Source organism: Alligator mississippiensis, chromosome 4 (genome assembly GCF_030867095.1).
Source record: "Alligator mississippiensis isolate rAllMis1 chromosome 4, rAllMis1, whole genome shotgun sequence".
In the NCBI taxonomy this organism is placed as follows: Eukaryota; Metazoa; Chordata; order Crocodylia; family Alligatoridae; genus Alligator; species Alligator mississippiensis.
The window spans coordinates 140,061,705-140,087,429 of record NC_081827.1 but is presented as its reverse complement, the minus strand read 5'-3'; the positions used below and the strand labels follow the sequence as shown (position 1 = coordinate 140,087,429).

Genomic DNA, 25,725 nt, shown 5'->3' with positions numbered 1-25,725 from the left:
AATAGCCTTTTGTGCAAGCTCCAAGGACTGGAAGGTGGTTGGTTGGTGGTTGGGGCTGGGTCCCGTACAGCTGCATGCCTCATATGATTTCAAGAAGTTTCTGTTTTGAAGCTATACACATGCTCAATACCACTGACCTCCATGCTATAGAGTAGGGATTCACTAGCAAGGGTCTTTGGACTCCAGTGGCAAATGAAGCCATGTTCCTGCAGTAGATTTGAGTTCACTGGAGTCATGGCTGAACAGATGTAGAGGAATTCCCTACACTGAAGCATAAGATGGCTTTGAAGGGATTTCATTTGGTTGTTACCTTCTATGCAAACAAAGCTACTTAGACACCTTACCAGGAACGTTTGTGCTGTGTCAAGAACAGTGGTATAAACTTTCAGGGCTCCAATGGACCCAGGGGGTCAAAGGTGTTAACAGGACCCTTTTGTTACACAATACAAATCAGTTAAACACTGTCTGGGGCTTCAACTACAGATATCTCAGCCTGTTTAGTCCCGTGGGAACAACCGCCATTAAAAATAATGTAAATGTTTTATTATACAGGAAAAAGACATAACAGTTAAAGCATTTGAAATGTAAAGTAGTGAGTGATGCTTTTGTTTTTAACTTACTCTTTCTCTTTGGCTCTAGAGAATTATTTCGGAAATGGGGAGAGACTTAGTGGAGATGAGCTGGGGCTGCTGTCATTGCTGTGGCTTTTAAGACCCAGTTCTGGTTCCTTTTACTAAATTTGTCTCTGTGTTAAAAATACCAGGAATGTTTACAAAGAACTGGCCAGTGCTTAAAATGGGAACAAATGTTTTTGTGAATGTCCAAGTTTCTATGGAAGCATAGTGGTAGTCATCTGGATGGCAAAGACAGCCTAGACAGTGAAGATTCAAAGAAAGAGGACACTGGTCCAAGCAAATGACTTTCTCTCCTGGCAACACTTGCCTGGACTGCTCTACAAGCAACTCTTATTTATGAGATTATCTGTTTTCCTCCCCTCGAGTACATTCCTGCTTACAGAATGGCCAGGATCTAGTTCTTAGAACATAACCAGGCTGGGGCCGTTGGGTTTTGGATGACCCTCTCAGGGATTCAGGCTTTTGTCACACCTGCTGAGTGAGCAATGGCAGCCTGCAGGTCTCTTGGTTCTTAGATAGAAGGCCACCAAAAAGTTCTGTTGGGGGAGAGATTTAAAAAGAATAGATAGGTGGTTGGGAGAAAAGGGGGAGAGTATCAGTTTGTCTGGTTGGTTTACATTTGATTAAATAACCACACCACTTCCTGAAGAAAGTGACTGAAATTCTAGTCCTGTGGGAGTTTTATGTGATGCCTAATAAAAGAAAAAAGTTCAATGCAATCAATATATGTTGGGGATACAGTGCCTTGCAACTTCTCAGAAGATTGAGTTTAATAAATGAGAATTGAATAATAAAAAATTGTGCGGTGGTTGTTTCTGTTTAATTTTTTTTAAAGTCAGCCCCTACTCAATGATAAACCCAGAGATTTCAAACAGGAATCTTGAATGTCAAAAACGTTCTGACCTGTTGTGGTCTTTCCAAGCTCTTTGCAACAGAAGAATTGCTATTTTTCCATAGTCAAAAAAAGAATTAAAACTATGAGCTGGCATTTTCCAAGGGGTGCCTTGAATGTAACAAGGGGTGTCTTGAATCTTAAAAGGCAGAGAACTGTTCTAAGCCATTGATATAAGCATGAAACATCACAGGATCCAAAACCAATCCCTAAGGTTTGGGTTGCCCACCTGCACCAGCAACCTCTGTGTGTGGCATGTGGCACATCAGGGAGCAGATAGGCAGCACAGCAGTGGATAAGGAGGGAAGCAAAATGCAGAGCAGAAGATTGAATGGGGAGCACAGGTCAGGGAGCAGAAAGCAGAGCAGTAGATCAGGCAAAGGAAGGGAATCATCAGAGTGGCATTTGGGGAGGGTACAGGGCTAATTTGTAGCTAGCCTCCCAAAAAAGTTGGCTCCCAATGCCCTAGGGGCACCACTGGGAATGCACCCATTTAGTGATGATTTCCTGTTTACAATTAAAGGGGAGCTAATGGCAGTCATTTTTCAATCTATTAAAGTACTGGGTAAATCAGAATTTGGCCCTTATATATCTGTCTTTAGTAAGGAATTGTTGTTTGCTACAATGTACTGTTAATTACTAAGCTGTTTGTAGTTAGGGAAAGATACTGCTTCACCGAGCATTAAAAATGTTCATGGTTAATTTTTCTTTAAAAAGTGCTAAACATTGTTTTAAAACAATCATATTTTCTGTAGTTCTTGATCTTTTTAGTCACTTCATTTTGACAAAACATCTGGAATCAAATCACTTGCACTTAGCATAAAACATCTCCCCCCCCAGCTCACTGCTCTCCCTTGCAAAACAAGACGAAAACCCTCAAACAGCTGCACCTGGAGCTTCCCCAGTTGCAACAATTAAACAATCCCTTGGCCAAATCTTATGCCAAAGAATAAAAACAAATGTGGGAAAGCACCCTTCAGTCCCAATCATAAATTTGCCTTGATACTGTTCCTGTTACTTAAATGACTGTATTGTACAAATGTTTAAACATTTCTTCCTTTAAAGAGCACTGCTGCACCCTCAGTTAACCAGGCAGCTTGCCCAAGCTGTATATAACTCTGGTACCATGCATGTGAGCATTTACTGCAGGGACAGCAAAGGTTTGTTTCTTGGGTTCTTTGGAAGTGTGGTCAGACCTTTTTGTCATGCATCATTTCTGAAAGCTAGAGCTCATGTAGCTGTGGACAGGGTCTACACCATATTCTGACAGCTTTGCAGGGAATTTGTTAATGTAATCTGCCAGAAACAGTGTTTGGGTTTTTTTAACTAAATTCTCTTCCAGATTATAACCTGTTTGGGGCAGAGGACATCACTTTATTCTCAGGTTGTATATAGTATATCACCATGGGATCCTGGTTTCAGCTCCTGAGAACTAGACCAACATTATTGCCAGCTATGTTCAAGTTCCCAGCCTCAGCTTTCACTTGGGTATTACAGCAAGGGCTAAGACTGAACCACTGTAGGCAACTTTACAGGGGAAAAACAAATCATTTTCTCCATCTTGTCTTCACGCTGCTGTGGGCATGAATGAAATAATGTTATATGAACGCTCATCTTAAATGGCACTTCCTCTTTGTGTAAGATGAGGTCTGCTTTCTTTCCCGGCTGAGTTGTTGGAAAGTTGCATGGTCCTAGTGACTCCACAATGCTGCTGAAGTGGAAAGACAGCCATTTTAGCCATCCAGCAAAAGAGGTAATGTGGTTTGCCACTCAGTTCATACGTTTTGATTTGTCTCTGCTGTGTAATTAAACTAAGGAAGGGAAGGCCCAAGTTTGCAGGCCTGTCTCTTTGAAAGCTCTGAGCTCGGTGCAGATTCAGATGACTGCATTCAGAAATAACTTTCATGCTACAACCTGCCAGTTGCAGTTGGAAAGTCCCATGTGACTTTATGTGGTTGAATAATATATATTATGCCTCACTGGGGGGTTATCCCTCTCAAGCAGTCTCACCTGGCATAGCTAGGAAGGGCATTAGAAGTTAAATCTCAGTTGCTTTCCTTTAAACTAAATACAGTGATGCTCCTTTCTGCATATTGGTCTCGGGGCTTTTGCAATAAAATCTTACCCTAACTGTGTAGGTGGTGGCAGGAGGGCTCAAGAATTTAAACCCCAGTTGATTTTCTTTTAAAATAAGTTTGGATTTCCCAGTTGGACTGGCTGTCATCTGCTCTCTGGTTTTGGCTAGTGCAGGCCCAGATTGGGACAACTCTGCTGGGGAAAGTGTTTGAGAGAGATCACTCGCACTCAGTTCAAAGCCATTGGGCATAAGGAGTGCTAGTGGGTGATGATACAGCTAGATTCCCGTTTCAAAAACACAGGTCTTCCTTCCTCTTTTGTAGCAGGGAGTCTGAGACACTTGGAAACATGGGTGAAGTCATTGCCTGTTGCCCGATATGGGTAGCAGCATTCCCATCACCAAGAGGTAACCCCACAGTAAGCCCTGCAGCATTTGGTGCTAAGAGGAGCTGAGCTGAAGGTCCTTCCAGGATGATCCTGAAGACTTCTTACTAGCCTGTATTGTCTCTTTCCTGGTTCAAGAGGGAGAGGGCAGTGCTGAGATGTAGCAGCATGGGATGATTATGAGAGATGAATCCAGTGAACCCTGACTGGTCAATCATGATCACTGGCAGCTGAGGAGGGATGTGTGGCCTCAAATGACTCATGGACCTCTCTTTAGGTGTGCACCTGGAGTTCCTTGTTAGCACAGCAGATACCATCTTCAAGCATGTCCACATGGAGTGACTTAATGCACCTGCATGAACAGCATCATACAAAATTAGGTCTAGAAGGGACCCCAGGGAACCTTTCACCTCAGGATAGGATCATCCCTCTGTCTAAACCACCCCAGCTAGGGTGGTTTATCTAACCTGTTCTTAAACTGTTGAAGGTAGATATACCACAACATCTTTATGTAATCTGTTCCAGTGCTGAACAACCCTCAGATTTAGAAAGTTCTTCTTAATACCCAATCTAAATATCCCTTGATGAAATTTAAGCACATTACTTCTTGCCCTGTCCTCTGTGGGCACAAAGAAAAGTTGATCACTATCATCTATATAACAGTATTTTATGTATTTGAAGACTTATCAAATCTTCTGAATGCTAAGCAACGCCAGTTCTTCTCACATGTCGCCTATCTTTTTGACTGCTCTCCTTTAGAGTGTCCAGTTTATGTCTTTCTTGAAGTGCAGCAACCCATAATGGCACAGTACTTTACATGAAAGGCTTCATTATTGCTGAACAGAGTGGAAGAATCACTTCCTGTGACTTGCAAGTGACATTCCTGTTAACAAACCACAGGATATTATTGGCTTATGTAATAAGAGCATGCTGTTGGCTCATCTTCATCTTCTTCACTATAGTCCCAGGTCCTTTTCTGCAGTATTGTAGCCCAGCCAGCTGTTCCCCCATCTGTATTTGTGCATGTGATTGCTCTGTTTGAATGGCAGGATTTTGCATTTGTCCTTATTCAGATTTCATCTGATTAGTTTCAGACCAATTTTCCAATTTGTCAAGAGTATCTTAATTCTAATCTTATTTTCCAAAGTTGTCTCGACGTTATCTATAGATTTACAATATGTGCACTCAATCCCATCTTTCAAGTCATTAATGAAGATCATAAAAACAGTACCAGATCCAGGAGAGAGCTGTGGTGAACCCCTCTTGATACTTCCTCCCAATCAGACATGGAGTCATTGATGACATTTCTTTGAGCATAATTCTGGTAATCTGATCTGGAACTTGACTGCCCTCATTATTAGCAAATTATTCCTAATATCCAATTTAAACCTCCCTTGTGTAGACACCATTTTTCCCAAGCACCCATCCTGAGTTTGATGGTCAACACCAGCAGCAACCAAGTGGAAGACCCTGAGGCCAGGGCTAGGGAGAGAGAAAAGCATGATTCAGAGAGGGTTTTTGTATAGCTCTCAACAGCCCTTAGGCTGTTGAGAGCATGTTGTGAAAAGTCATGTGAGGAAACACACCTCTTCCTCCCTTAGATGCTGTGCATTTAGTTTAGTACTTGCTTAATAAAGAACTAACTAAATGCAAAGTAACTAGAGTTACTGTGCAGTAGCATGGTTATTTTGTGACACTTACTGCACATTAGCCTAATAACCCTGTGCAGTAGGCTATTAGCATGGTTTTTAACCACTGCGCTACTGTGCAGTGTTATTAGGTTAATGCACAGTAAACCTCTTGTGTAGATGTGCCCAGGTAAACTGATCCACAGAAAAGTGAATTCAAACTGGTTGCTTCTGGACTGACACATCTCATTTCAACCATTTGAAACGTTTGGGGTCCATAAAGTTGTTTCTCTGTTTTATAATTTGAATATACTGGAACATTTTGTCTTTTGACATTTTTAGATATTTTATCTCAATGCAGAACAGAACTCAGTACTGAAACACCAGGATCTCTGTTAGAAATTTTCCAGCTAGTTCTAGTTTCTTGCCCGTGTGATTAAAGAAACCTATTCAAAACCATAACCAAGGCCATCTTAAAAGCTCAGAAACCACAAGAGACCTCTCCCCACACTAAATTCTTCATTAAGTCCTTTTTTGAAGTCAATTTCTTAATTAACAAGGGCCTAAATTGGGGGGGAGAGGTTGGGTTTTTTTAAGTGACTGGGATTGATAAGGCTGGGGAGGGGTAGGTATGAAGCCAGATGGTTACAATAAAGGATCGGCATCCAATTAGATACAGGAGAAACTTTACACAAAGGGCTAGGTCTCACATGCTCACAGCTTTTCCTCTTCTGCTGATGGAAAAGCTGCTCTGTGTGGGTTAGGTCACCTTGGCTCCTGAACAGCGTTAAGTCTGGGGAGGGACTGCTGGTCTCTGGTTAGGGGCAATGATTCCCATTCTTTCTTTAGCAGTTGGTTTATTAGTGATTTTGCAAAAATAGGCCCAGAGATGCCATCCTGGGAGAATTCACTGCCTGGCACAGGTGCACGAAAGGGAGCTAGCCTCACACCTTATTTTGTTTCAGAACTAAAGTCCCAGATGCCATCCCCATGCTCTTCCTGACAGGGCTATCGTGCATCCTCAGCAGCCCCGGACTAGAGAGCGATGGAGCTCTCCTCACAGCTCCCTTTCTCTCCCATCTCACAAAGCCCTGGTGGGGCCAACATTTGTGCACTGAGCTCCCTGCAGCTAGAGTGGCAAGTCTGGATGTGTACGGTATCTCCTGAAGGAGGAGAAGCTGTGGAGGTACGGGGCACACCTTGCTGAGTTCAGGCCTCTGAGAAGTATTATCTCTTTGTGGCTTTCAGGCCTGCCAAGACTTCAGTTTGCAGTCATCCCCCATTACACTAACACCTACAAACCCCAAACAAGCCTCTCAACCCTCTGGTACATAATGCTGTATACACAGAAGGCAAATAAGGTAATCCCCCAGGAGAGGGACTCCCAGGATAAGGGTCAGGTGGGTACTTCAAACAGAAGACGTAGCAGTGGGGAAGAACTTGTTTGGCCCAGTCATCTTCCAGTAAGAGGCAGCACTGCAGCAACACTGATAAAGCTACAGGTTTACATCTTTCTGCTGCCCCTGCTGAAAGGATCCATTTGCACTGCTGCCATAACTTGGACTTTTAACTAGGTCACTTGAATATTGCTAGCAGTACTCAGCACTAACTGCAAAGCCTAGCTAGGAAGCTGGGTAAACAGTCAAGCTGTTAATCTGTGCTGAGCTCCATGCCACTGTAACTGGATTGCCAGCAATACCTATGCTAGCTTGGGTAGGTCTTCAAAAGCAGCAGCCAAACTGCTAAAATCTATCTAACCCATACACCTCTAGTCTGGCCCAAGGTTTCTGTCTTTTATCCTGGGGCAGAGTGGGCAGGATCATCCCCTCCATGACAACCAATCCTTGCCTCTTTGGGTCTCAGCTCCTTCTCCAATGAAAGGCTTATGAAGGTTTAGTAAGTGCAAGCAGGAGTTGTGGGTTAGGCAGTAGTAGCAAGCAAAGCTGATGCTTCTGAGAGTGATTAGATTTGTTGTAGGTACTAGGAGGGAATGAGGAAATGTAGGGTCTGGAGGGTACAGGAAAAGTTGAGGGGCTAGATGAAAGCACTAAAATACTGGGAGGGCTAAGGTAGGAGTGGAGTGTTGTTTTTTTTTTGCTTCAGCTGGCCAGGATTACCTGAAAGGTGGTTCCAAAGAGGATGAAGCTATACTGTTCTCCGCAGGTAGCAGATAACAGAACATTAAGCAGTGGTCTTAAGTTGTAGCAAGGGAAGTTTAGTTTAGATATTAGGAAACAACTTTCTCACTAGGAGGGTAGTAAAGTACTGGCACAGGCTACCCAGAGAGGTTGTAGAATCTCCATCCTTGGATGTTTTTTAAGACTAGGCTAGACAAAGCCTTGGGTAGGATGATATAGTTGGGGGTGATTCTGCTTTGAGCAGGGGGCTGGACTAGATGTAACCTCCTGAGGTCCCTTCCAGTCCTCATTTTCTATGATTCTATGACTGCTTTAGAAGGGAGTCTGGCATTAGGCAAACTGCTGTTTATAACCTCAACAAACTCAGACTCTGCCAGACCCTGAGCTCCACACCCAAGTGCTAATTGCTTGTTAAGTTGGACCTTGTTGTGGGACCCAACCTTGTGCAGTTAGGAGAATGCACTGCACCTGTATCTTCTCTTACCTCACTGCAGAGCACGGGGTTCAGACTGCAGATTTGTTCTCTCTTTTCAGATGGACCCAGGGGAAGACTTGATGTTCTCTGATCTCCAAGACTCCAGACAAAGCATCATCCCGGGAAGTCCCTGCATAAGTGAGGAACAGCTGTTGTCAGGTAAGTCACTGGCAGTAAGTGAGGGTAAAAGGCTGGAATTCTAGCTGGCTGTAAAAAGCTCCCTTAAGTCTGTCTCCTCTCTCCTGTTCTCTATCTGGTTTGTTAGAAGCTGGGCTGGGGTTATGTGCTTTCTTCTGATCTGGGGTTATAGCACCTATTAAAAAATAAGAAATGTTTGGATTTCCCTGCCCTGCCCCCTTTTGTTTCCCTTTGTCTACAGTTGGAAAGAAGTTGAAAAAGTTAATGGGGGCCTGCTCAGCTGGAGCATCTTTAGGGTGAGGTTGGGGAGGGAGAAATGGTGGCCTTGCTTTGGACTGTGAGGCACAGTCCTTCTAGGATCTTGGCAGCATATACGAACTTATTGCTTCTGTGCAGTGGCAGGACATTGGCAGTGCCCACACCTCCCCTGCTTTTCCATATGGAATATTGCAGGGTGCTCTTAGTGTGAAGGCTATGGTGCCATGTAGCTCTGTGTGTGTGTAAGGGTGCAAAGGGGTGGCTTTGGTGAAATCCTTGGGCAATGGCTGCACGGGGGACTAGACTCAGTTACCCTTCTGGGTAACTGAGTCTAGTCCCCCGTGCAGCCATTGCCCAAGGATTTCCATCCTGTGCTCTCTTTCCTTCTCAGAGAATTTGGGAGACTGGCATTTCTCCACTTCTTGCTTCACTATCAAGGGTCTGGAGGAGAGCAGGGCAAGTGGGGAAGGCTGCAGACAGGTGACCCCTACCTCTGTCAGCCACTATGCTTAGTTTGGGGCAGGAGGGAGCAAGGGAAGAGACTACCTGGCTTGTACGACCCTAAGTTTAGTTCCCATTTTTCTGCTCCATCATACCTGTGGTGCTTTTAGTCCCCTTTCTATGGAACTCCAGCCAGCTCTGCACTAATGCATTGTGTGCTGGAAACAGAACCAAAATCTTCCTGTGTTTCTCACCTTGTACAGTTTTCTCTTGAACATACTGTATATTGGAGAGAAGCTCAGGTCTCTGGGGATGCAGGGGGAGTTAAATTGCAGGGAATCTCTGAAATGATCAAGATGGTAGAGGGTTTGTGTGCTGAGAGAACATGAATAAGTAGCTAACATGAGCACCATTCTTTTCCTTTCCTTTTCTGCTTTCTGGGCTGTATTTCTAAAGTGTGTTCCTGGGCTCACCTCCTTTATGAGAAGCGATACATCTGTTTTACCCCTCCCTCTGCCCCTTTCCTTCTTATCTCTTCTTTCCATCTGTTCTCTCATCCTCTGTCCCCACTTTCACTTGCATTTGATGCCAAGTTGGAAGTCTTGCAAACTGTGAATGTGTTAGGTGTCATGTGTGGAGGTGGGAGGGGGAGCGAAATATTGACCCTTTTTATTCCAGTAGGTGACATTAATACAAGTGAAAATGAGGAGGAGAAATTAAGCCAGGAAGGTCCTGAGCAAAACGGGTTGTCCGAGCCATGTGTAGTGCTGAGTCCTGACAGGAGCAAAGCCAGGCCAGAAAGACAACCAAGGAACAGAGGCGTTAAATCTATTCCCCAAGCAAGAGGCTCCAAGAAACTAACAACTATTGCTAATCCAGAGAGACCCCAAGCAGAGGAGAAGCCCTATAAGTGTATAGACTGTGGGAAGGGCTTCAAGGGGCACTCTGCCCTCTGTACCCACCTACAGATCCACACAGGGGCCAAACCCTTCGAATGCACCAAGTGTGAGAAGAGCTTCAACAGGAAGGCAAACCTCATGGTTCATGAGAGAATCCACACTGGGGAGAGGCCATATCAATGCAAAGAGTGTGAGAAGAGCTTCGGCTGCAGCTCAAACCTCATTGCGCACCGAAAAACCCACCTGAAAAAGAAACCTTACACTTGTGTCACGTGCACCAAGAGCTTTGCCACCAGCGCCGCCCTCATCCAGCACCAGAGGGTCCACGTAGAAGGGAAACTTTTCCAGTGCACCAAATGCACCAAAAGCTTCCGTCTGAGCTCCAACTTTGTTAAGCATCAGAAAGTCCATGCAAAAGACAGCCCCCGTGAACATACCACAGGTAACTTGTGCTCAGGTCAGATGGGGGGGGGAAAGGAAATTCCATTGGTTCAATTCTAAATGCCACACAGACCCACGGGCCTATTTGTTACATGTGGGGATCTGTGGGGCTCAGCCCACAAAGAAACAGGTGGCCTCATCTGTTGTTTAGAAGGAGCTAAGTGTATAATTATTGGATACTTCAGGTAACTAAAGTGAAAATAGGGAAGGGAGTGGGTTAAAGGTTAATGAGTGCTCCAAGCAGGGTGGGGGCACTGAGCAGAGCATGCTTGGCCAATGCCCGCTGGTCCTCAAACAAGTCCAGGGACACAGCACAGTGGACACCACAGAGTGAAACTGCCTGGAGATGTGAATGGATGAGGGACATGAAGATGGCCCCACAGTCACCAGAGATCCTCCTGGTCAGAGCCTCCTTCTGGTCAGATATATGGCCAGCTTTGCAAATGCCAGGAGGAGGTTGGCCAGGATGTCCCAGGACTTGGTGGGGCCACACATAGGGAGTGCAGAAAAGAAAAGGTGCCAGTAGTGCAGCCAGAACCAATATAAGAGGTTCTTGAGTAGGCAGTGAAGAGGCTGCTACCTGCTGCACTTGAGGCATTGTGTGCCACCGTCTCCTCTCTACTGACAGAAGGGGCAGGTGTCAGGGGTAGCCATGAAATGCACCAGGTACACACCTGCACTGATTTGCAGAGAGCAAAGTGCACAAGTTCATGTGTCTCTGACCATTTCCACTTCTCACCACCCCTGCTTTGTTATTTTTGAGCAGTGTAATATAGCAGTGCTTCTGTCAGTCTCTTAAGAAAAAGCTCTTAATGCTAGAAGAACAGCTTTAGTGTCAAAGCCTTTTTCTTTTTTACCTAAAGAGGCTCAAACATTCAGTAAGCAATATAACAAAAGACTTAAACCCACCTACGCTTCCAGTGGAAGGACTAGAAAAACTAGCTTGCTTTCCAGAGAGATCTTTTGTAATGTACGTGGAGTAGAACTATCCTTGGCTCTTATACTCGGCATACTAAAGCAGGCTATTACTTCAGGGCAGTTTTCTGTACACATCTTTATAATCTTGCATATTTTTATACAATAAAATCTGGGTAATTTGTCACTCAAGGGGGTTTGGTAATTATGACTAATTATCCCAGAGTGACTAATCATCAGTAGCTAGTTATTTTCAGCTTTTTTTTGTTATGAGATGTATGCCACATCTTTGCACGCCATATTGAGACAAGAGTAAAGAATGATTTTTGATGGAAAAAATATATCATGCAAATTTTTGGAGTGCAAATTATACATACAGTGGCTCACTCTGTATGCTCACAGACTGCCACATGTCTAATTTCTTACTGTACAAACCTAGAGTGCTCACTATGTAGTATTTAAATGTTATTCCATCATAATCAGATGAAGATTTTTTGCTTTGCACTCCTCAATGTACTCAGTGCCAAAATACCAGACGATTCTGCAAGTTACTAGAGAGGGCATAGGTCAGTGCTGACCAATTAGCAGGAGGAAATTCCATTGTGATTTAGTATGTATGTACATTTGGAAATTACACAATTATGCTTTAACAAATGATGAATTAGCCAGAATGTTTTGTGTTCAAATCGACAGGATTCTGGCAGGGATTCAATGCATGGACTAATAAACCCATAGTGATAAATTAACCTACTGACTAATTAGCCAACTTGCACTGTATAAATAAAACTTGCTGGGTCAATCTATTTAAAAAGCAATATATTGTTTATAATAGATGACTAGAATAGGGTTCAGGCAGTATCACAACCATCATTTTTAGCAAACTTGTGAGAAAAGGCCTTTTTGAAAAAAACCCAAAAACTTTCACACTGCTTATCTGTGGATTGGGGATTGACAGGCTAACTGAGTTAGCTTGCTAGCCTTCCCAAGGTGAACTGTGAAGACCATACCAGACTTCCCATTCCCAATATTGATAAGGTTAAAAAACCCTAAAGCAATACTTCATGAGCTTTTTTTAAACAGATAATAAGTGGAGCTATGCTGTCTTTCTGGAATGGCAAGATACAGAGAACAGAGATGCCAAAGGAATATAGCATGAATGCAACACTGGTCCTACTTAATAGGTGGATCTTTCATATTAAGTAGCAGGTATTGAACCTCCACTGTAAAATGCAGTGTGCTGCCCTGTATAATGCACCAAAAGATGCACATATTGACTTCAGTTTGTAGATTCACCTAGGATACATGTTTGTCTTCACCACATTTGAAGTGAATCAGAAACATAGTTCAAGAATTATCACCTTCCCCACTAACACTTATTCCCCACCCCCCACCAAAAAAAAAATTACTGAATTTGACGATGTCTTTGTTTAACTCAAAGGAGGATGTAGGTGGGTGTAGAAAGGAGACTTCTTTCTGAACTGCAGCAGCTGAAGCAGAAAATTATATAAGGAGGAAAATTTAAATATAATGATATGGTGGGAAAAGCTTTTTATGCCATGAATTAATCTCTTTTGCTCTAATGCAATTAATGTAGATCATAGTGATTGCTGGTAACCTTAAATAAAGGGAGTGGAAATGAGATTCAGCTACCTCACGTGGTATGTGCCTGGTCAACTTTATCAGTATAAAACAGTGCCATGTTGGTCTGGTGGAAGGCAGTAGAGAACTGGACACTCAAATGCAAACCCCCTACCTTTCCAATATTGACTGTTCAGCTCGTAGGTTTGCCTGACACTTAGCACATAATTTCTGTTGGATGTGAAGGTGCTGTTTAGAAACATCTATTATGCTATTTTCTTTCTGTAGAACTAGCATTTCAGGAGAAGAAACCAAGCGGTGGTGCAGAGAAGGTTGCCCTGGACCAGTCAAAATTGCTCCTTGAGGAATGTAAGTATGAGCAGACTTCAGAAATGCCGGGCATTGTGTGCATGCATTTGAAACTAGAAACTAATGTCATATCTTCTTTGTACAGTGAGGAGAATGAGGGAGAATGTGGATATGCTTCTCCTGAATCAGCAGAGTCAGTTACAAGTTCTGCAAGAGATTCAGAAGCAGCTGAGCATCCTCCTCCCAGGCAACGATCTCATTAACTCAAATGTATACAGCTTGGGGCTCCTGCTGGGGCAGCAGGCAGCTGCAATGGCCTCTCTGTCTTGTCCCCAGCTACTTAATCCCAGCAGTCTTCTCCCCAGAAGTGCCCAGCCTCTTTCATCCCAGTCATCCACTTCTGAAGTGTTCACCCCTGTCCTGCCCCCACTCTCTCAATTCTCTCTTACTCGTCCAGCTGCTTAACACTCCTTGTACTGCCAGTATATCAACTGCAACTTCATGTGGGTGCTTTTTTTGTATTTATTTACTCTTCAATAGGAAGGGCTAGGCTTGCCCACAGGAAGTCACAATCATGGTCTCTCTCCAAGTGCTGTAGTAGTGACCCTGACTGTGAGTCTGGAACACTCTCTTTACCAAGATGTACTTAGCAAGCTTGTGGTAGGGGAGGTATAATCCATCCTGTCTGCCCCTTGTAGTAAGTGGTTTGATATATATAGACGTGTTCCATGTCACCCAAATGTGTTCTTCATTCTGGAGCAGATACAGAGAGTACCCTCTCTCTGGTGCTGTATGAAGCGTTTGGTAACTGGCCCTTATCTGAGATACGCATGAAACTTTAACCACAGCATACCTTGCAGATATGCCCTTAGTAGCAAGCTGAAAGCAAGGACACAATCATCGAGGATGAATTAAATAGAGGGACTTGCGTGAGGGCTGCTTAAAACACATCTAAGCAAGATGATCTGAATGGGCATGCAGTTGAGCAGGATGTCCTTACATGAGAGAAACTTTACTGAGGCTTCTTTAATTTGGCAAGATGTTAAATTATGCAAGCAGAATGGCCCTCTATGTCTACTAGTTGGCTTTGTTCATATCGCTTTAGATTTAGTCATTTCTTTTTGTTTGTTTTTGGAGACTTCTCAGTGAAGAGGTTTAAAAACCCGTGCCACTTCATACAGCACTCTTAGTGGTGGTCAACCACAATTTTTGTTTTAATCTTCCTCCCCCCCCCCCCCCCCCCCCCCCTTTAAAGACTCTATTCTTTAAATGTGCTGTAGTGGCAGAGAGGAAGTGTTGCTTGTCTGGTGTTTTAATAGGTAGCTAACCTTTTCGGGCATAATTCATTAGGGGAATGGATTGTGACCCTTAAAGATGCCCAGCCTTCCAGTCCACATCCCAAGAAAATGACTGAGACTTGCAGAGAGAGAAAGCTCAGCTCCATCGTTCACAGCTGGGACTCAGTGCCCGTGGGAGTCGCTGTGAGTTAGGTCAGGTCTTGAGAAAGAAAGGAGTAAGCAGAATGGCAATAGGATAATCCTTCCTTTTGGCACAGGCTACAGCAGTACTAGACTTAAGAATGGCAGGGCATGAGGGCACCCATTATACCAAACCCCCACGTGAAGAATCATAGGCATAAAGCAGTTTCCTTAGACTCATGGGCCAAACATGATTTAGTTCATAGTTTCTTGTTGTTTATTAGCAGATGTGCACCTTGTTGAAGCATCACTTTTACACCCCCCCCCCGCCCTTCCTGTTTACATTACAGTGACAGATTTGGACTTTCCACATGTGGAGGAGCACTTTGCTCCACAACTAGGCCTGTTGCAAAATTAAAACATTGCTTTTGCTTAGAAGTAAAAGTAGAAGTCCTGTGTACACTACTTATGTCCCTTCTGTAGTCCAAGAGTGAGGCGAGGTGCTTATGCCCTTTGTGGCTTAGATGCTTTGCTGTACTGTGCTGCATGTGTTTTTCCTCTCATCCCTTTTCATCCTTAATCTGTGCCACTTGCTCACTGGAAGGCTCTGAACATCCAAATCTGTCACACAAGTTCAATGTAACTTTGTTTCTCTCAGGCACAGCGGTCAGTCATAACCCCTCCCTGGAGAGGAAGGAGTTTTAGCTTTGCCCTGCACTCAGTACCAAATGCATTATTGGTCCAGCTGGGGGGACAGCTCACACTCAAATACCCTACTGACATCTAAATTGTTAGGAACAAACACCTGGCCAACTTTAAAAACAAACAAAAAAAAGAGTGGCTAAACACAGCTAGCTTTTACTGACATTACTCTGACTGCAAGTTCTTCACACTAAATACAGACATTCCTATTCTGTTAGACTGCAACAGTGTTTGTTAGCACTACTTCTATCCTCCTTCTCCCTTGAAGCTCTGAATGACTGACTTAATTCCCAGCCCTGCAGGAAACAGACACCTAGTCTCATTTGTTAATTGCATGATTCTCCTGTCCTGGATATTGTCTTGCGTTCTTACTCCTCCTGCTTGAAGTATGATGTTTTGCTCTGCAACACTGAAGGTAGCTATGAGACTCAGGCCAGGCTGCATTAGAATAGCTAGTTTTCCTTGGGGGGGGGGGGGGGGGTAGAAAGGGTTTTTAGGGAGACAATTTACTCCAGCAATGCTGTGGCTACACATGTGGACATGGAGATTGTAGGCCCAGAGGAAAGTGCACCTGCTCTTGGGGCAGACATGGGACTTGCCCACATGTGTTTGCTGATGCCGGGTCAGGAACAGTGAGGATCTGAAGCTTCTATTGCAGGCTGTGCAGTAATAAGGGCTCCCTTCTAAGGACTACCCCTGGTCCTGCTTCCCCTGCAAGCTCTAGGTTTGAGGAATCTCCTCTTCTCCTGGATGCTGCTCTTGCAGCTTTTCAGTTCCCTCTGGCCCCCAAAGCTTTCCTTGTAGGCAAAAGAGGCACATCATGTCCTGCTTTTCTCAGTCCTGGCTGACAGGAGAGTGAGAACCTCCCCAAGACCCTTTTTGCTTTTGTATGGGGTCTCTCTATTTGTCACATTGCTCTTCTGGCAATACAACCCATGCTACCCCTCGTAGGTCATTTGCTACAAAAGGCTTTTTTCTGCCGACTCCCCCAGATAAAGACTGTTGAGCACCTTCTGCAGCAGGCTCCTCCTTGCATCAGCTCAGTGCCTTTTCATTAGCTGATTGGAAGAGGAAATCCATGTATTACTATGGCACAGGTGACCAAGGAAAAACAGAGCAGCAGCCATAGGATGCAATTCAGGAAGTCTCAAACCTTTCCTCAGAGAAAGGCTAATGCTAAGCATCCACTGACATGAAGGAGTCTCAGGAGGCCTGACTTGATCTGATGTGTCAAAGAAGACAGCTTGGATCTGTTCTAGCAGGGGACTGGTTATGTGAACCCCAGAAGGTGCAATTGAAGAGCGGGTAAGCATTGGAGGAGAGGGTGGGGAGTGAGCAGTGGAAATCACAGGAAGAGGGAAAGGAAGAGATGGAATGAAACAAGGAAGAGAGCCTGGGATGTGGAAAGGGGGAAGGACAGTAAAGAAGTGACCATGGGGTGCCTGGCACAGAAAAAGGCGGAAACAATAAGATAACAAAATAAAACTAGGAAAAAAAGAGAAAGTGATACCCAGCTCGAACACAGCACACTGAAAAGTGAAGTATATGGGACACTTAGGGAGGGAACACTCTTAAATTCAGCAGTACAGTATCCAGAACAGACAGATGGGGCATTTTCCATCCCTTCAACACACAACCCTCCCTCTACCTCCTTGCAATGCGTGGGTTGCTGAACAGCAATTTTGGCCTAGATCTGTCTCTTGGCATAAAGGCTCTAGCTGCAGGGTTTCCTGGCAAATAGCCCTGGCCTCTGATCCCAGTGTCCTACCTCAAGGACAAAGAGCTGTCTGACAAGATACCCTTCCTGGCCCATGCCACAGGGGCTGGGGGCAGGGGAAGTGGTGGGTCTGTCTGGGTAGGGAACAGACACAAGCCTTTTTAAGTCACTTATCCATTGTGATTTCAAAAAGTAGTCTCCGGACAGGAAATGTTCTCAGTGGTCTATAGGGGAGCTCAAGACAGCTCCAGGATGTGTCAAACAGCAATACAAAGGAGCTGCTGACCCTGGGCCCAGAGGCAGCACAAGACATCAAGGTGGCACGTGTGCGGTGGTGCTGAAGGCTCAGGGGAACCACTCAGTGCAGGCCTGGTGCTTTGGCATAATTCAGCTGTAGGGGCTCTGGCTCTACCCCACGTGTGTGAAATGCACAGGCCAGGCCACCCCATCATGAGACTGCTCACATTTAAATAAACAGCCCTTCATCCCAAATACAGTTAGTTACTTTTGCCAGAAAAAACTCAAATACTAAAAACAAGACACTTGTCAAAGGGGAGCCCATTTACCTTAACACTCACCTTGCTGCAGAGGGGTGAGTGTCACTACCCACTGTCTATCTTTCCTGTACTTTCTTCCTCATGGACTTGCTCTGTGTAGTCACCTGCCCCTTGTATTTCCATCACTCCCTTTCAACCTCCAATCCTTACTTCCCCCATTCACCCACGCTCTCTCTGTACCATTTTCAAACCATGTGGAGGAGGGGGGAATTATTTTGACTAAGGGCAGCCTGGCTTCTGTCCCACTGGAAACCTAAGAGACAACCACTGTCCTTGCTAAACACTCAATTCCAAACCCTCAAGAGAAATAGCACTGATCTGAATTCCAGGAGACTCCATCTATAGTGTGGGAAATAGGATGTCTGCTGCCAAAAGTCCACAAGAATGATTTGGAAACCATGATACAAGACACACTGAATGCTGGGCATGACACGGCTCAGAGAGCTCAAAAAGCAGCAGGAAAGTAACCAGTCCCCACTAACCAGAAAATGCTCGTGCTTCTCCACGTACTCTGTTTCAAACCCTAATATGAGATGCATCCACGTGGTCAATCCTCCCCACTGATTCCTCTGTTGTGATGGGTCACACAAACACAAGCATCACACCATGACCATGTACCATTCTCCCCTCACCAACCTGCAAAGATCTTGTTCATGGTGAAAGCAGAAGTTGCTATGATAACAGATGGCTTTGTTGCAATCTCAGTTGTTTTACCCTCACTAAAGGTGCCAGAGGTGACATTAAATCACTCTTCACCTATGCAGGCCTCTCTTGGTATCAACCATTCCTTGCAGCCCTGGCCCTCTGGGAGGCATGGCTCTTTGGCTCATTCCATCTGGGAGAACACATGAGGTTTGGGAGTATCAGAAAGGCTGTTGGAAGAAGTGGGGCAAGGAAGACCAAAATTGTTAAGATGGTTATGGAGCATTTGTGACACATGCATTTTTAGATTTATGAACTAAAGCTGATGGGAGGGAAATGGAATACCCCAGGAGCTCAGAGGACTAATGTAGAAGCTTTTGGAGGCAGCAAAAAATGTCAGGGAAAGTTGAATTGGTTTCCTTTATGGGAGATGTAAGCATGTCCATAAAAGGGGGACCCAAGGCAGTCCCAGTGCTAATCTACATATTCATTTCTTAATGTAAACAGAGACCAAAACCATCTCTGTGACTGGTCTCCAGTAGCCCCAGGCTGGATGAAGAGGGCAATGCTACCTGACTGCGGGTTAGCTGCCACATACAATGATGGGGCTGGGAAATAGAACAGACTGTCTGTGCCTATTCAAACAGTAGTTCAGGACAGTGTGGAGGTGACAGGTTCCCTCAGACTTACTGGGGAAATGACAGCTGATCATCTAACCACATAAGAGACCCTTGAGCCACAGCCAGTCATGCTCTGGGACACCACACAGCATTTATGCAACATGGGAAAATGCATCTTTATCCAGTGAGACCAGTCTCATAGTTCTCCTGCATGACATCCCTGTAGAGCCGCTTCTGCCTTTTGTCCAAATGGCCCCACTCCTTGGTGAGATACACGGCCATATCACTGAATGTGAATGACACCTGAAAGGGGATCAACGTGAGCCACTTCCACATAGTGATCGCCAGTAACATCTCTGATGGCCAAGAGCTCCCGAATTGGCAAAAATGCCAAAGTGCACAAAGATAAAGATACGGATGCCTTTTTTGTCATAAGAAATAAGAATGACACCTGAAACAACCAGGGACCGTAGCAGGATCAGCCTCTGGTGGGTGGGAAATTCCACACCTCAGTCACAGATTGAGCAGTGACAGATACCTAATAGCATAAAAAATGCTCTCAGGCCTATGGCAAGGACTCAGGTGAAGGGGCTATCTGGATACAAGACCATGTTTGTGACTGTTTTAGGTAAGCAGGTGGAAAAAGATGAGAGGATAGGGCAGGGTAAGAGACAGCTAGGGGAGGAGCTCAGGGTAGAGATGGAGGCTTAGAAAACAGCATGGATGCAGAGAAGTCAACAGATGAAGTCAGCTTCAACAGCAACTTGCATGGGACAGCAGTCTCACTGAATCTTCCTCCTCAGTAATGGTTTTTCCTTGAGAAAGATCCAGCTTTTCTTGCTGTCACTCTCAAAGGCTTCCCTTGGATCAACATCCAGCTCCCCCAGTCAAGACCAGCTTGGGAAGTCCTGGCAGCAATACATTCCTTTATCAAGATAGCTATAACAATCCTCTGAAAGACTAAGTTTCACTGTCACCCCTTCCTCTGTGTTACTAGCTGCTAGGGAATCAGACATTTGAAATCTCAAGAGAGTAAGAAGCTGGCAAGGTTCTGAATCCTGTTTGAAGAAATATCCAGCAAATTAAAAAAACCCATAAAGTGGGCTCATTGCAGGTGGTGTCTTCATATATCCATATTTTAAATCCCTTCCTTCCCCTTCACCTTCCTTCTTAGGATCATAGGAAAGCAGGGCTTGAAGGGACCTCACATGGTTATCTAATCCAGCCCCCTGCTCGAGGCAGGTTCATCCCTGGCTAAACCATCCCAGCCAAGTGTCTGTGTAACCTGCTCCTGAACATTTTTAGGGATGGAGATTCCACAGCTTCTCTTGGTAGCCTGTTTCAATCCCTGACCACCTTTGCAGAGAGGACATTTTTCTTTATCTCTGACCTAAATTTCCTCTGCTGTCAGCCCTTGCTCCTAGTCCTGGATCTAGCTTTGTATTTTCTCCAGAACCAGCAGTTTCATCATCTGCTCCTTCATGTGGGACCCACTTTAGCCACTGACCAGAAAGCTTGTAGAGTCAGCTACATGGGGTCCTCCTGCTTGTTGATAGCAAAACTGCCTGAAGCACCTGCAGTGCAGCTCTGAGCTGACAGTGTCCCACCAAAAGACAGCTTCTTTCCCATTGGGAAAATGTTAAAAATTATAGTTATTACATGGCCCAGTAGAGTTGGAAGACAGTCCAGAACTCTGTGCATAGCAGCTACATAGGCACATAGTTGTTGTATGCTGGCATAATCTAAGACATGCAGTTAGTTATGCAGCTTATGCTAGCAAGAATGTAAAGTGATTACAAAAATTTCAATGTGATGCTATAGAAAGAAAAGACAGAACTGACCCCACACGTGGTAACTGCATCGGTACAAATTTTGTAAGATTGTCAGGAATTCTTAGTCAATGGCTTTAGTATGCAATGTACTATTGCTGGAATATTCAAAGGCCCCAGCAGTCTTTGCAAGTCTATGGTCTAGGGGAGGAGAACTCAGTCCATTCCCCCCACTCTTGCTTCCAGCAGGTACATCCAGGACAAGCTCAGGCTCTTCCATCCACCTAACTTTCAGTAACAGTTTTTTACTTTCCATTCCCAGAGACCACAGGAGGTTCAGCTCTATCAACATCTTTCCTGACTCACCCCAGGCAGCTTTAAGTAGTGAACAACCTGGCTTCATTGCCTTATTTTTAATAGCCAGGACTTCATCTCACTTAGAACCACTATAAGTCTAAGCCTGACCCACAAGGAGAACCAGGCTCAGAATTTATATTGCAGTGAACTGCTGCTCCTCCTCTTACACCCAAAGGCCACATCCACATGAGCATGGATGCTTGGTTCCCTGGGAACAGCTAGTAATGGCATACCTTGTGCCACCGCTAGCTGTCCCCAGAGAATGCCTGTGTCATGAGCCCTCTGGCTTGTGGCAAGTTACCCCAGGTGGGGTAGGAGAGGCTGGGGTCAGCAGTTTGTGCTCGGTGGTTCTACCCCACCATTTTCCTCTCTCCTTATTCTCACATAGGCATATGGTTTCCCTCCCTGCTTGCTGGATCCCTGTCCCACCAGGATCCTATCAGTCCCCAAGGACCCCACCAGAGCTTGTGAGCCCCTGGTTCACACCTACTTCTCAGCCAGCTCCTTCTGCCTTCTAACAGTGCAGGATGTCACCACCTGCCCTGAGAGCAGACTGGCTTCACTGCCTTTAAAACAACCTGAAGCAGAGGGCACCTTTACCCAGGGAAGCCTGATGTCACAGGCCCTAGAAAACAAAAGAAAACAAGGGTCAAGTTATCAAAGGAGGGGGCTTCTCTGATCAGTGAAGGGCACCCCTGATCCAGCCTGTGCTGCTTGCCTCCTCTACCACCATCGCACCCCTCCAACCATCCCCTTTCAGGACTTTGGGGGAGATGCAGCTGGGAGACAACCCACGCATTGCTGAAGTGGTTTCTAAGCAGAACTCTTAGGTCATGTGCCCACGTGCCATGAGGGTTCCCAGGTGACTGCAGGGCAGCAGTTCACAACCTTCCTAGACTCCAGGTAGCTCTCTTGGGACTCAGGGCCCCCCCTCAGAAGACACCAGCTCTTACGTTTGTTTATTTTTTGACAGTGGGAAAATAAGAGCAATTCTCCTCTTTGCTCTACGTGGCCGTTGACACTTGGGACTCCTCTTGGAAACCCTGGGGTTTCTCGAGCAACTCCTGCGTGCACCCCTAAGAGGGTACCCACTGCGTTACACCCTGTCACCCCCCTGAGCACCCCAAGCCGCCTCTGGCTGAGGACGGCTGCTTTACGGTTTCTTGGGCGACTCCTGCATGCACCCCTAAGAGCGCTCCAGCTGCGTGGCAGCCCACTACCCCCGAGGGCATGCCAAGGCATCTCTGGCTGAGGATGACTGCTTTGAGGGACGCCTCATCGCAAAGTCCTCAGGGTTGGCAGGGGGGTCTCCCCGCTGACTGACCCACCCCCGCCTCCTGCTTTAGTCCTGGCATCTTGTTAGTTTTGCCGATTGCTTGCAAAGGCCTGGAAGCAGGTCCGCGGGTCCCAGCCCCGGTCCGCATGCGCCTGCGCAAGCGAGGAGCGGGACCGTAGCCCCACCCCCTCCTCAGCTCTCCCCCTGCGAGCACCATAGAACGGACCAGGAGTTCCGCCCACATTAGCCTCCCTCTTGCTGAGGCACTTCCGGGCCCGCTCTGGTAAGTGGGGAGGACTGCTAGGGGGCGGAGAAAGAACTCTATGGTTTTAACCCTTTCGCTGCCCAGTGGCGCGCTCCCAGCTGTCTGAGCGTAAAGCCTGGTCGGGGTAGCAGATACTGGAGTCACGTGGGAGCGGGAGCGCCTCAGACGTCGTCTGCTTTTGTGTCCTTATCCCCTCTCAGTCTTCTCTTCGCTAAACTAAATGCGCCCAGTTCCCTCAGTCTTTCCCCATATGTCACCACCTGCCCTGAGAGCAGCCTGGCTTCACTGCCTTTAAAACAACCTGAAGCAGAGGGCACCTTTACCCAGGGAAGCCTGATGTCACAGGCCCTAGAAAACAAAAGAAAACAAGGGCCAAGTTATCAAAGGAGGGGACTTCTCTGATCAGCGAGGGGCACCCCTGATCCAGCCTGTGCTGCTTGCCTCCTCTACCACCATCGCACCCCTCCAACCACCAGCGCACCCTGAAGGAGGGTGCATGTGCCCCAGCCCCTTCACCGTTTCCGCTGCCCTCTTCAATGTATTGGCATCCTTTCTGTAGGGGGGGGGGGCAAGGCTCCTTGGGTAAATTTGGTATCTTTTATTAGATACCAACATACTGAATAGTTGGGAAAATTGCGCTTTGCAAGCTCTCGGGCACAAGCACCCTCCTTCAGGGTGTGCTGGTGGTTGTGTGCGCTCCTGGGTGGGATAGACGGTGAATCAATGTGCCAAATGCAGGTCTGTGAGAATGCAAATGCCTGGCAGGGAAGGTCAGAGGCGATTGGAGACAATAGGCGCAAGACAGGTAGGTTGTGGGGAGAGGGGAAAGTTGACCTGGTGATAAATGTAGCTGGTAAAATGTGGAGAGGTTACCTGGGGTTATCGGATGGCAGACAGGTTATAACGTGCCATAAATCCAGTGTCTGTATTTAGTGCATGGGTTTTGGTATCCAGTAGATTGATGAAGTGAAGTTCGTAGACTCATCCTACAAAAGGTGTTTTATAAATTCCCCTGGAGGATTAGAACGGAGAGTTTGGAGAGAGAGTGGTTTTCTTGTCACAAGTGTGCACCCGCAGGTAACCGGCAAATTTTTCTTTGGTAGATTTTCAGTGTGTGAACCTTGTCTGCCTATGTTCATTTTGATGCATTTGATAAAGCTAGGCAGACAAGGGTCCTTGGGTGAATTTGATATCTTTTATTAGACCAACCCAAATAGTTGGAGAATAGTTATTAAGCAAGCTTTCGGGTTCAAAAACCCTTCATCAGGCTAAGGAAGTTTCAGCAGTTGGTGTGTGCTCTTCCTGGATGGAATGAAAAGCTTTGATAAAGCTAGGCATTTGCTAGCAACGTCTCTTGCTATTCAAGCTGCGTAGTTGGGAGGGACGTTGGGACAAGCTTTTGGGCCCAAAACGCCCATCCTGACGTCTGCAAAAGAAGCAGATACAGCCAGCAAGAAGAATCCCCTTTGTTTCATCCCATAAAGGGAATGAAAGTTCAACTCTATTCTGCCTTCTGTAAAAAAAAAAAAAAAAAAAAAGCTGGCAGTGAGCAGAGTAAAGTGAGCAGAAATTACCATAGGCCCAGCAACAAGCACTTGAGAGAGGCTGAATAGTGGAAAAAATGGAGAAACAAGGCCTTTTTTGTGTTACTAAACAAACTATATAGCTGGGAGAGCAGTTGGACAAGCTTTTGGGCATCAGGTGTCCTGCATCAGATCTGTAAAGAATCAGGTAATTTTTGGAAGGGAAGAGGGCTGCTACTGTCTCTGCAGCACAGAAGTTAGCAGAGGGAATGGATACATGATACTTAACCCATACAGTCATTGCCTGTGTTGGATCCATGGTTTTTGGCATCCTATAAAGTTACAGATTTTGTTCCAGTACCATCTTTAAAATCTTAGATAACTAGGGCTGGGAGGGCTCTCAGGAGGTTACTTGGTCCAACCCCTTGCTCAGCCATGATCGGCTCTGTCTAAACCATCCCAGGCAAAAGTTTGTCTGAACTGCTCTTAAAAACTTCCAGGGAAGGAGATTCCACAGCCTCTGAAGGTCTTCTGAAATCATTGTGTATGTGGACTTCCTCTGAGGACAAGAACAGTGAGGTTAGAGGTGGGATAGGGAAAAGTGAAAGGGGTTGTCTCACTATCTTGGGATTTTTTTTCTTTATTATTTTTCTGTGAAAATTCATTCAGGATTACAGCAATTGTTGAGCTTCCCCTACATAGTTTCCATGAGAGCATTTGGTATATGGGGTGAGTTACCTCATGTTTTGTCATTGGCAGGTGTCGGCAGGCACAAATGGTTTTGTTGTGCGTTGTATTCAGTACGCAGCAATGCCAAAGTCTTCTGGAAGTTATGGAGACTTAATGTTCCTAAATATCAGCATTATGAAGAACTTTTTTCCTTTATGCTTTTTACAACAGGCATGTAGGTCGTGTGAAAAGTGTTTTGTAGCTCGTGTTCCGTAACAACCCATAAACACAAGGATACTTTATTTAAGCATAGCCTGCAAATGCAGATTTTATGATGTTCTACAAAATATGAATGTGTAGCTCTTAGAAAGCAGCTGTAGGGGTTGCCAGAGGGCGTATTTTGCTTAAGGAACATCACTTGATGTTTACAAACAAATTATTACACGGTTTTACTTATGAGGAAAAAACTGTGGTTTGGGGCTTTTTTGTTCTGATGTTGACCTTTTTTTTCAGTCTCACAGTCAGTTCTGACACCATGTCCTACACACAAAACTATGTTAAGGTGTAACGCATCAATGAGGGAAAATTGAGAATTTCCTATTCAGGAAGAGTGAGACAAGTGGAGGTGGAAGACTGCAGATCTGTAAGGCAGGTGGCCTGACACATTACAGTTCACCTGAAATGAATTGTTTTCTGTGGTATTGGACAAAGGAAGCAAAGGATTAGATTAACCAGCAATTTCGTGTTTATTGTGCTAGATTTAATTAAATGGCTTTTTAAAGGCATTTTTCCCCCTAGAGTTTCCTTCTACAGGTATTGCTACATAGCAGAGGCATGGTAAAGGCACCCAAACATTTCCATGCCTCAGTGTGCTTGGCTTTCTATTAAGTGTAACTTTAACTCTGAATATCCAAGGTTTTTAATTACCACATCTCAGTACTGTTTTACACCCTTAATTTACTGACATGTGCTTTTACCTTTAACTGTCTTAATAAGAATACAT

General features: G+C 45.3%; 1 protein-coding gene across 7 annotated transcripts; it reads left to right on the top strand.

Moving 5' to 3' along the window:
* Positions 1 to 6,600: 6,600 nt before the first annotated feature.
* On the top strand, positions 6,601 to 21,935 carry LOC102561298 (zinc finger protein 397). 7 transcript variants are annotated; one of them, XM_059726694.1, is made up of 6 exons: positions 7,532 to 7,588; positions 7,719 to 7,778; positions 8,288 to 8,387; positions 9,744 to 10,406; positions 13,187 to 13,267; positions 13,353 to 21,934. In XM_059726694.1, the coding sequence occupies exons 2-6, from the start codon at positions 7,755 to 7,757 to the stop codon at positions 13,670 to 13,672; spliced, it is 1,188 nt and encodes a 395-aa protein (XP_059582677.1). In that variant the 5' UTR covers positions 7,532 to 7,588; positions 7,719 to 7,754; the 3' UTR covers positions 13,673 to 21,934. The 7 variants fall into 7 exon arrangements, with proteins under 7 accessions (XP_006261422.2, XP_059582675.1, XP_059582679.1 ...); XM_006261360.4 differs by lacking the exons at positions 7,532 to 7,588; positions 7,719 to 7,778 and adding an exon at positions 6,601 to 6,801 and having other exon boundaries at positions 9,747 to 10,406; positions 13,353 to 21,935; XM_059726692.1 differs by lacking the exons at positions 7,532 to 7,588; positions 7,719 to 7,778 and adding an exon at positions 6,603 to 6,801.
* Positions 21,936 to 25,725: the final 3,790 nt, after the last annotated feature.

Coding starts and splice junctions, on each gene's coding strand:
- LOC102561298 (XM_059726692.1), top strand. CDS start 6,661: ATGGAGCTCTCCTCACAGCTCCCTTTCTCTCCCATCTCACAAAGCCCT. Junction 6,802..8,287: donor AAGGAGGAGAAGCTGTGGAG/GTACGGGGCACA, acceptor CTCTCTTTTCAG/ATGGACCCAGGGGAAGACTT. Junction 10,407..13,186: donor CCCCCGTGAACATACCACAG/GTAACTTGTGCT, acceptor TTCTTTCTGTAG/AACTAGCATTTCAGGAGAAG.